Below are 10992 nucleotides of genomic sequence, written 5' to 3'. Positions count from 1 at the left end.
GATCGAGCCCGCAACCCAGGCATGTGTCCTGATCAGGAATTGAACCATGACCTCCTGGTTCATAGGTCAACGCTCAACCACTGAGCCTTGCCAGCTGGGCTTCACTGTCTTTCACTATTTAAAGAGCTGTCATATAGAAGAGACAGCTGTAGCACCAAAGGGCTAAAAGCCAGATAGTTACTTGGGACTTAGACTAGAAGAACTCTAAAGTTTCTTGTCCAGTCTCTACTAAAATGATTCTTACTGTAAAAAGAATCATTACTTTTCCCCTTATTAATTCTATCATTTTTGAAGTGTATAGTTTCCCCATTGGCTATTTACTTAGAAATATGGATTTGTTACTCATATTTATTTTCCTCTTACCTGTTTGTTTCATTTACCTCCAGATGAATCCATGCAGAAATTATTTGAAGGAGGAAAAGGTAATGTGTTTCAAAGGGTGTTGTCCTGGATTCCATCAAATAACCACCAGCTGCAGCTTGCTGGAGCGTTGGCGATTGCAAATTTTGCCAGAAATGGTAAGCATGTTGCTGCATTTTTTAAAAATTTTCTTTGACATTTCATGTACTAAAACCAAACAGTTTAGAATTACACGTAGTATGTATGTGTACCGCTACCTTATTTTTTCAGAGATATGCAATATTTATAGTGACTTTCTAACAAATTATATATTTTATGGAATTAAACTAAGTTCTAGTAGTTTAAAGATCTTGAACAGCCCTGCCGGCGTGGTTCAGTTGGTTGGGCATCATCCTATGCACAAAAATGTTGCCGGTTCAATTCCCTGTCAGGGCACATGCCAGGGTTGCAGCCTCCATCCCTGATAGGGGGTATGCAGGAGGCAGATGATATATGTTCCGCTCTCACTTCCATGTTCCTCTCTCTCCCTTTCCCTTCCTCTCTCTAAAAATCAATTTTTAAAAGTTCTGCTTGTTTTTTTTAAGAAAGAAAGATCATGAATATTGATCATGAAGTCCTTTAGAATACTCTACACTTCAGAGGTTGATAAACTTGAGTCCCATTCTGTTTCACATCTGATTTAGAAGGATAGTCTCTCTTGCCTGGTGACTTTATTTTGGATTTAATAATCTGAATTTTCATTGTAGGGTTATTGTACCTCAATTTATACTTTTATATCTATAAAACTTGTGTGGCTAATTCTCTGATTTAGGGTAGAATAATTTAGCTTAATATTTCAGAGGCACCAGACTTGCATATTTATTTTTGAAGTCTAGTCTAGGAATATGAGTTACTTTTGTGTTTAGTTTGATTTTACTGCAGAATGAACTGTTGTTATATTATAGTGGATGACTTATTCCATTTTCATTTCCTTCTTTTGGGGAACCATCATTAACTCCTTAATGATGGAAATAAGACTGGCAAAAGATTAATAATTGTTGAAGCTAAATATGGGGTATAAATAGTGGTTTATTTTAATATTCTTTCTGTTTTATAAATGTTTCAAAAATTCTATCAATGAAAAATAATTTAAGTAACAGCAATGATAACAAAATATAGAATACTGTCTCAGTCACATTGGCAAAACTCAGGCATGCTTCACTATTGGTGGACATTTTAAGCATGTGGTTTCTCCTTATCTTCTGATATGTTTAAGCTAGAGAGTTTTCTTATTTTAATAATTCTATTTTAAGAATCTTTTAATCAGACTTCTCAGTTAAAAAAAAATTATAAATCTGAGGGAGAGTTAGATTTTCCTGTGGTTCCATTTTCACTAATGTAGATAACAAGTAGGCATCGGCATTACAAAATATTTATAGATGTTTGTGCAGAGGAAGAAAAAAATGCTTTATTTTTCTTCAGATGGAAATTGTATCCATATGGTAGACAATGGAATTGTAGAGAAACTTACGGATTTACTGGACAGACATGTAGAAGATGGAAATGTAACAGTACAGCATGCAGCACTAAGTGCCCTCAGAAACTTGGCCATTCCAGGTAAGACTGAAGGATGGAAGGCAACGATGTAAGAAATGAAATCTATTGTTTTGGTAATACTTTTACTTTATGTGATTTGTAGATCTGCCCTGACCAAGGAAAAAAATCTTCAAATTGTTTACATTTTTTTTACTGATACATGAAGATAAATTAGTTTTCTGAGACTGTAATTTTGCCTTTGTTTAGATCATTCAAATAATTCTATTACCTTCTGTGAACTCCTAAGATTTTCATTATATTGTATAGTTACACTTTTTAAAGCATCTTCAGTTTAGGTAAGATAATGGCGTCAATTAACAGAGTCCCCTAAAAAATGACTTTAAAAGTTTGTATTTTCCCGCAAGCATACAATTTTTTAAAAATAGCCCTAATGTGTCCTAACCGATTAGGATCAGTGGATAGAGCGTCAGCCTGTGGACTGAAGGGTCCCCAGGTTCGATTCTGATCAAGGGCATGTACCTTGGTTGTGGGCACATCCCAGTGGGGGGTGTGCAGGAGGCAGCTGATCGATGTTTCTCTCTCATCGATGTTTCTCACTCTCTATCCCTCTCCCTTCTTCTCTGTAAAAAATCAATAAAATATATTTTTAAAAAATAGCCCTAATATGTCCTTTTGGATTAAAGACTTAAGCCATGGAAACACATTATCATTGGAAATAATACAGGAGATGATTTAAAATGTTCTTTTATTTTAGTTTCTAAAAATAAATTTCTAGTTAGGTAAAATAATATAACTATGAAGATATAATCTATATGAAATTAGTTTGTTTCATATAGCAGATGATGTTTATTAATGACTATGACATCTATATTAACACAGCTGGTCAAGAACAGAGGTAAAAAGAAGCAAAGTTGAGGAATTGTGCTTTTTATAAATAGAAGGCAACATTATCAGGTTTCCATTACAGACTATTTAGGTAATTGTTTTGAGGTTAGGTTTGATTTTGTATATTATTCTCCTATAGACAAACAGGATACAAGATTTTTTTTTAAATAGAAAAAAATATAAAACATAGGGCCTTAGAGATAATAAAACCCTCAATAAATATTTATTGAATTGAATGATTATCATCAAGAATGCTAACATCACTTTAATCATGGTCTCTTTTTTTCCCTCTCTCCAGTTGTAAATAAAGCAAAGATGTTATCAGCTGGGGTCACAGAGGCAGTTTTGAAATTCCTTAAATCCGAAATGCCCCCGGTTCAGTTCAAACTTCTGGGGACATTAAGAATGTTAATAGATGCACAAGGTAAAAGAAATGCTTTCCCAAGATGTATTTTTGCTATCATAATCTCAATGTGCCTCTAATTGAAAAAGGACTTGTTTTCAGCTTTCAGAATTATGTAATCATAAAGATAAATAGCAAATGAAGACAAAAAGAGATTGGTTTTAGAACCCATTCATTATCTCATGCTTGTCATAATTGGCTTTAAGTGGAAACTATATGGCTTCTATTAGTACATGTGATCCTAATTTTAGGTTGATTTATTAGCAGTTCCTAAGGGTTTTTGTTTTTAGCATTCCATACCCATTTTTACCTCATCTTCAAAATCATGTTTCAGTATAATAACAAATTCTTTAAAAGTTTGCTTTGCAAACAGGAAGATCATTTTTCTGTGTACAGAAACAGCAGTGAAAACTTGGAATTAATTATGTTTATTATAAATTTTTTCTCTATATTGATTCCTTAGAGTCCTAAAAATGCTTTATTATTGTTTGACAGAGTACTAACAGACTACCAGGTTGACCTGGAAGCATACGAAGTTACTTATTTTTATATTTTGTACTGAAGTCCACAACTTTATAGGAAAGGCCAAATAGTCCTTCAGATATGGAGTACTGTATTTGCACTTCCTGCTTTAATAAAATTGTGTTGTTTTTTAAGCATGTAATATTCTTGCACACTCTTTTATTTCAGTTGATTGCCTACCAGTGATTCATTCCTTTGTGGTTTGCCTTCTTTCCTATAGCAGAAGCTGCTGAGCAACTAGGAAAGAATATTAAGTTAGTGGAACGTTTGGTGGAATGGTGTGAAGCCAAAGACCACGCTGGTGTGATGGGAGAGTCAAACAGACTGCTCTCTGCCCTCATACGACACAGTAAATCAAAAGTAAGTTCCAGAAGAAAACATTCACTAAGAACATTTGAGTGGCCTTTTTGTAAAACTGGTATTATAGATCCTACATCATAAGCTTGCATTCTTTATGTATTTATGTATAAATACATTAATCAAGAGTTCTAAAAATATAATTGAAAATTGAGCTTTTTTATTTGGTTATATTCATAATAGTTAAGAGTAAGGCTTTGGAGTTAAACAGAAATGAGTTCATAATTTATCTGCTATATTTACTTGGTCAAGTGTTTTCACATCTAAGTATCTTATGTAAAAAGTGGGCTGTTACCTACCTGAAAGTGTTGTGATGATGATTCAGTGAGATCACGTATAGAATGCTCAGTTGGTACCTGGGACACAGCAGGCACTCAGTAAATGGAGGTTGCTGCTGTTACTATTTTTACCACCACCACTGCCACCATTACCAGCATCAGTGTCAAACATCTGTGTGCTAGGCATGACTGGGGTAGCTACTGATATTTAGAAATTAAATGATGTCTGGATAGTATTTGATGCCCAGAACTACAGAGTTGTATAAAATCCATTCTTATGGCAGTGTCCAGCTTATCAGGTGTTTGGCTCATGGTTGATAACCTATAAGTATTTGTTGAGTGAATCATTAACAAGTAAATATTTTAAAGAACACAATGGTGAAAACCTGGGCCAGCATTCAGCAGCTGATTTAGTGTCTAGATTATATATCTTTTCTTTTTTATAACCTCTTTTCTAAGGTAAGCCTTTTGACTATTTCACCTGTGTACATCTGCAGAGAGACCAACTCTGTCACAGAAGGGGTGATGTTTAGAGGTTAACTTGGAGTCACTCAGGAGGAGAAGGGGAAGATTGACTGTGATGAGTTCAATATATAAACTTTTATGTAGACTAGACATAATATTAAGAATAAATATTATTTAAGACATAATATTAAGAATACAAATATTAAGAATAAAACCACAAATATTAAGAATACTACCTGGATTTGAATCTTGGCTTGTTAACTACTTCATCACTGACTTTTGGGAAAATCTCATAGCTTAATCTGAGCTTCATGTTTTTCATCTATAAACTACAAGTAATATCTACCTAATGAGATTTTCTGTGAGGATAAAAATGAACTAATTTCCATAAGCTACCTGATATAATATCAATTTTATAGTTGTTGCTCTATGAAGGATAGCTATCAATATTATTAATTTTCTTTTGTCATGTTACATTTAAGTACAGTGCTTAACTTATTTTTTTATCTACCATTCTGTCAGACAAAGCAACTCTATCCAGTAGCTATTCAATAGCACTTATTGTAGTAGGAGAGAGGGCAGGCATTTTAAAAGAAAATAGATATCTGTTCCAGAAAAGTTAGGTGGAAAAGAAGCCATGCTTAGACCTAGAAGAGGCTATTTGTTTCTTATATACAAATTTCCTTCATTCATTCTCTATCCTTCTACTATAGTGGACTTTTCAGGATGAATCACAAAATAGAGGATGAAATGACAATCCAGGAATCTTTCCTACGCGATTGCGTTTGTATGCACACATCTCTGTAGTCTTCTTTATTCAGTAAACTCCTTTATGATTTTTATAAAAATCTTTACTGATTTTAAGATTTCTGATCCTGACCAGTGTGGCTCATTTGGTTGGGCATCGTCCCATGCACCCAAAGGTTGCTTATTTGATTCCAGTCAGGGCACATGCCCAGGTTGTGGACTCAAATCCCTGATAGGGAGGTGCAGGAGCAGCCTATTGATGTTTCCCTCTCACATTAATGTTTATATATCTCTATCTCTCTCTCTCTCCCTCTCTTTCCTCTCTCTCTCAAAATCAGTTTTAAAATCTGAAAGAAAAAAAAAGATTTCTATATTAGTTTCAAATAAACTGCCACCAAGTAAGCATTATATTGGGAGGCTTTCTTTTAATTAGAAAAGCCTTTAAAAGATGAGTTCCTCACTTTCTAAAAGAAATTGATGGGGAAAGACCTGTATGTATTAGATGCAAGAACCATAAAAACTCAGTACTTGCACTCTATTGATTTAGAATGTTTAATTTCCAAACAAGTTAATCTCAAAGCAAACATCCTGTCTATATAGTTTTTTAAAAAATTTACATAGATGGAAGCATAATAGAAACCCTTCTTAAAATATTTCAGCAAATTAATTTGAAAAATATTCCTAATTACCGTTAGTTTTGTGCCATTGATGCTAGCTCGGACAGGCTGCTTAAAATATCAAGCTTACTTCAAATTACTAAAAGTGAAAAATAGCCAAGAAAATTACTTTAAAATATCATATAATTAAGACTTCCCACTAAATTATATTTAACCCAAGATTTTTTAGGCAATAAAATTCTGAGATGGAAACAGAAATGGCTACTAGAAATAAATGTGACCATTTTCCATCTGATTTTTGTTATACATTCTATATGTGTTTTTCATGTAATAACTATAATTATCACAGAAACCTGAGAGATACACACTTACATGATCTCAACACTAGATAAAGTCACTGAGGTGCCAAGAGGGTCGGTTATTTGCTCAAAGCCAGTGTTGGTGGTAGGATTTATTGAATCCCTTTGTATGTAATTCAGTTTTGTCAGATCCAACAAAGGATAAAAGCTACTCCCAATACATGCTTTACCTGAAGCATCTGGCGAACAATACCAGTTGCTATAATAAAATTTTGAAGGGAAAAAAACATTTTTGTTATTACAGGGTTTATTCTCTTTTGTTGATCCTATGGTAAGTCAACATTTGGGTCAATGGCACTTGTATTTGACTTTGGTAGCTTCTGGGACTCTATTTCTTGATATGAACTGCAATGATCTTTTTCACATAGGTAGTTTAAGATGTCATCTATTGATGAATTTATTTAAAGCTAAAAGCTTTTTCTTCATAGAAGAAAATATTATTAAATGTAATGATTCATACAGGAAACTCAACTTACAATGAATTGACTGATTATAATGCAGCTTCTTTATATTTAAAATTAAAGTTTATAATTCTGTGATATTTATGTATTATAGGATGTAATTAAAACTATTGTACAGAGTGGTGGCATCAAGCATCTAGTTACCATGGCAACTAGTGAACATGTAATAATGCAGAATGAAGCCCTTGTTGCTTTGGCACTAATAGCAGCTTTAGAATTGGGTAAGTACCCTAGTGACAAACTTATTTTCTCCTATTTTTATCTTGGATGAAAGGAAGCACAGGAGTGGAATAGAAGTCAGACAGAACCTTAACTAGAAGCATTTTGCCAGTGTGTTGTCTATATGTATATCTGAGTATATTGAAAATCATATTCTACAGATTGTCACCACTGCTGTCCCTTTTGGTTGTGCTTTTTGGCAACACTTTGCTTTAAGGTTAGTTTGATTCTTAAGTGTTATCTCAAGTAATAAGCAATTGGGGAACATAGAACTCATTTTTAACAGGCCTCAGAGAAATGAAACCATTTTTATAATGCAACGAGTTTAGGGTTTGCTACTTTTACAGCAACCCAGACCTTTTCTTCCATCTCTACTGCTAAATTTTCTGTTGCTAATCTTCTATCAATGCTGTGTGGGGGTGGGGAACCTTTTTTATGCCAAGGGCCATTTGCATATTTATAACATCATTCGGGGTTCTGTCTTGACTTCTATTCTGCTCCTGTGTATTAAGTTTTATACAGGTGTTTTTTGTTGGGTTTTTTTTTTTGCATGTGTAGGTCTGTATATCTACCACCACAGTCAAGATAATAGTTCTAAGACCGAAAGGATCTCTTCATTTATAACTACACTCACCTGCCTCCTACCCTTACCTCCCATGCTGCTCCTAACCCCTGGAAACCACTAATCTGCCTTTATTTCTAACTGTTTTCATTTTTAATATATTATGTAAGTAGAATCATATAGTATGTGACCTTTTGGAATTGGCTTCTTTTGTTCAGCATAATTTCTTAAAGAGTCATCAGATTTGTCCTGTATCTCAGTTTTTTATTGCAAAATAGTATTCCACAGTTTGTTTAGCCATTCACCTGTTAAAGGACATGTGGGCTGATTCCAGTTTGAGGCTTCAAAAAATAAAGTTACTATGAACATTCACATATAGGTTTTAATGTGAACATAAATTTTCATTTCTCTAAATAAATGCCTAGGACTGAAATTGCTGGGTTCTATGGTAACTACATGTTTAATTTTTAAAGAAACTGTCAAATTGTCTTTCAGAGTGGCTATGGCATTTTATACTCACACTGCCACTGTATAAGTCAGTGGTTCTCAACCTTCCTAATGCCGCGACCCTTTTTTTATTTTTAATTATTTTTATTGATTTCAGAGAGGAAGGGAGAGGGAGAGAGAGATAGAAATATCAATGATGAGAGCGAATCATTGATCGGTTGCCGCCTGCACACCCCCTACTGGGGATCGAGCCCGCAACCCAGGCATGTGCCCTTGGCCGGAATCAAACCTGGGACCTTTCAGTCTGCAGGCTGACGCTCTATCCACTGAGCCAAGCTGGCTAGGGCTGCCGCGACCCTTTAATAGAGTTCCTCATGTTGTGGTGACCCCCAATTTCATTGTTATAAATTGAACATAATTAAAGCATAGTGATTAATCACAAAAACAATATGTAATTATATATGTGTTTTCCGATTGGTCTTAGGCGACCCCTGTGAAAGGGTCTTTCGACCCTCAAAGGGGTCGTGACCCACAGGTTGAGAACCGCTGGTGTACGTGATTAATTTTCTCTGCATTCTCATCAGCATTTGGTGGTGTCACTACTTTTTTATTTTAGCCATTCTGAAAGCTTTAAGAGATATCACATTGTGGTTTTAATTTACTTTTTTTTTTTAATGTAATGATGCTGTACATCTTTCCATGTCCTTATTTTCAGTCATATATTCTTTGGTAAAATACTTATTTGTCTTTTGCTTATTTTCTAACGTTTTGAAAATTCTTCATATATTCTAAAAGTTTACATTTTACACTTAAATTTGTGTTCCCCTTTGAGTTAATATACGCATAAAGTATGGTTTAGGTTAGGGTTCCTTTCTTTGTAGCTGTCTAATTTGCAGCAACATTTGTTGAAAATGTTCCCTTTACTCCATTGAAATGATTTGAACATTTGTCAAAGATTAGTTGAGCATATTTGTGTGGGTCTATTTCTGGGGTCCTATATTCAGTTCCTATGATCTATGTATCTATCAATAAATACCCCACTATCTTGATAACTATATAGTGAGCCTTAATATCAGGTAGAAGAACTTCTCCCACTTCATTATTTTTAATCAAGATTGTTTGCCTCTTCTAGGACCTGTGGCTCTTCATATAAATTTTAGTATAAGCTCATCTATTTTTATAGAAAATCCTGCTGGGATTTTAATAGGGATGAACATTCTTTATCAATTAAAGAGAGAGACATCCTAAAGTACATATGGAGGAAATTATATAATTTATAAGATTTGCTTCAAAATAATTTGAGATGTGTGAGAGTAGGTAGATGAAACTAGAGATAGATTAAACAAGATTGACCATGATAATTTATGAAGATGATAGTGCATATGGTATCATTATACTATCTTTTCTGCTTTTGTATATTTTTAATGAAAGGTTTTTAATTGCTTCATTTAAAAGGAATGTTTTAATTCTAAATATTAGTTTAAACTTAAAATATTTGCTGAAATTTAGCTCTCTCTACTTTTTTTAATAAGGTCTGAATTTAATATCATATGTCTAGGTCATTATTATTTATCAGTCCCTTTTGGAAAGTTTCACATGATCAGTTTCTAGAAAAGGAAGCAATGTTTACCCAGATTGTACTGGGTTCATAAACAGTGGGTATAACTGCTACTTTAATTATTTCCTGTTCTAGACACTGCTGAGAAAGATCTAGAAAGTGCTAAACTTGTACAGATTTTACACAAACTGTTAGCAGATGAGAGAAGTGCTCCTGAAATAAAATATAATTCCATGGTTCTGATCTGTGCTCTCATGGGATCTGGTAAGCATATGTCTTCTATCATATACTTGATTTCTGTGCATCAACATATGTTTGACATTATTAAATATAAAATAATAGTAAATGGTGGCTTTGGGTTTAAAAAAAAACATTAGAACTTAGTTTATAGCATTACGTTTACATTGAAAATATTCTCAAAAGGTTCTTACTATAATAAAAAAACACTATGTAGCAAATATAGGCTAAATCAATATTAAAAATCAATACCTGTAAGTTTTATCAACCTTAAAATATTATTTTATATAAAGAACAAGTTCTGATTTTTATGCTATGATATTAACTAAGAAATTTGTTAAGAAATCATTGGCATGTCTTGTGATATATGTTCCATGGACAATTGAAAAGAATGTGTCTTCTGCTGTTATTGGGTGAAGTGTTCTTTAAATGTCGATTAGATCTTTTGGTTGGTAGTGGTATTGAATTTCTCTATTCTTGCTGATTTTCTGACTAATTGTTGAGAGGCGGTGAAGTCTTCAACTATAATGATGAATTTATCCATTTCTCTTATCAGTTCTATCAGTTTTCACTTCACATGTTTTGTAGCTCTGTTGCTAGGTATATTCAACTTTTAGGATTGCTATGCTTCCCTGATGGATTGATCTTTCTACCATTATATAATGTTTCTTTCTCTGGTGATTTTCTTTACTTGAAGTCTACTTTATCTAATCTACACTAATAAAAGAGAAACATGGTAATTGGCGTACGACCGCTACCCTTTTCATTGGCTAATCAGCGAGATATGCAAATTAACTGTCAGCCAAGATGGCGGCTTGAAACTAACATGAGGCTTGCTTGCTTCAGTGACGGAGGACTCCAACGTTCCCCGCCTGCCGCTGCAGGCCTCTGAGCTGGCAGTTTCAGAAACTCTGTAACAAATACCACTGGACTTCAGCCAACAGATTCGCAACATAGTAAGCAAAGGCCAGAAACCTAC

At 33.9% G+C, this 10992-nt stretch overlaps 1 protein-coding gene across 1 annotated transcript in view; it reads left to right on the top strand.

The window, feature by feature from the left end:
- RAP1GDS1 (RAP1, GTP-GDP dissociation stimulator 1) overlaps window positions 1–10630 on the top strand; it is a 97850-nt gene extending 87220 nt beyond the window's left edge. The window contains exons 8-14 of the mRNA XM_015566044.1: window positions 387–518; window positions 1822–1956; window positions 3080–3205; window positions 3927–4066; window positions 7085–7211; window positions 9912–10040; window positions 10602–10630. Of these exons, the coding sequence (XP_015421530.1) occupies window positions 387–518; window positions 1822–1956; window positions 3080–3205; window positions 3927–4066; window positions 7085–7211; window positions 9912–10040; window positions 10602–10630 (818 nt within the window). The remainder of the gene's footprint in view (window positions 1–386; window positions 519–1821; window positions 1957–3079; window positions 3206–3926; window positions 4067–7084; window positions 7212–9911; window positions 10041–10601) is intronic.
- The last annotated feature ends 362 nt before the right edge of the window (window positions 10631–10992 follow it).

The sequence above is a fragment of the Myotis davidii genome, unplaced genomic scaffold, assembly GCF_000327345.1.
Source record: "Myotis davidii unplaced genomic scaffold, ASM32734v1 scaffold252, whole genome shotgun sequence".
Lineage (NCBI taxonomy): Eukaryota > Metazoa > Chordata > Mammalia > Chiroptera > Vespertilionidae > Myotis > Myotis davidii.
The sequence above is the reverse complement of the archived record's forward strand: the minus strand, read 5'-3'. Positions and strand labels throughout refer to the sequence as shown.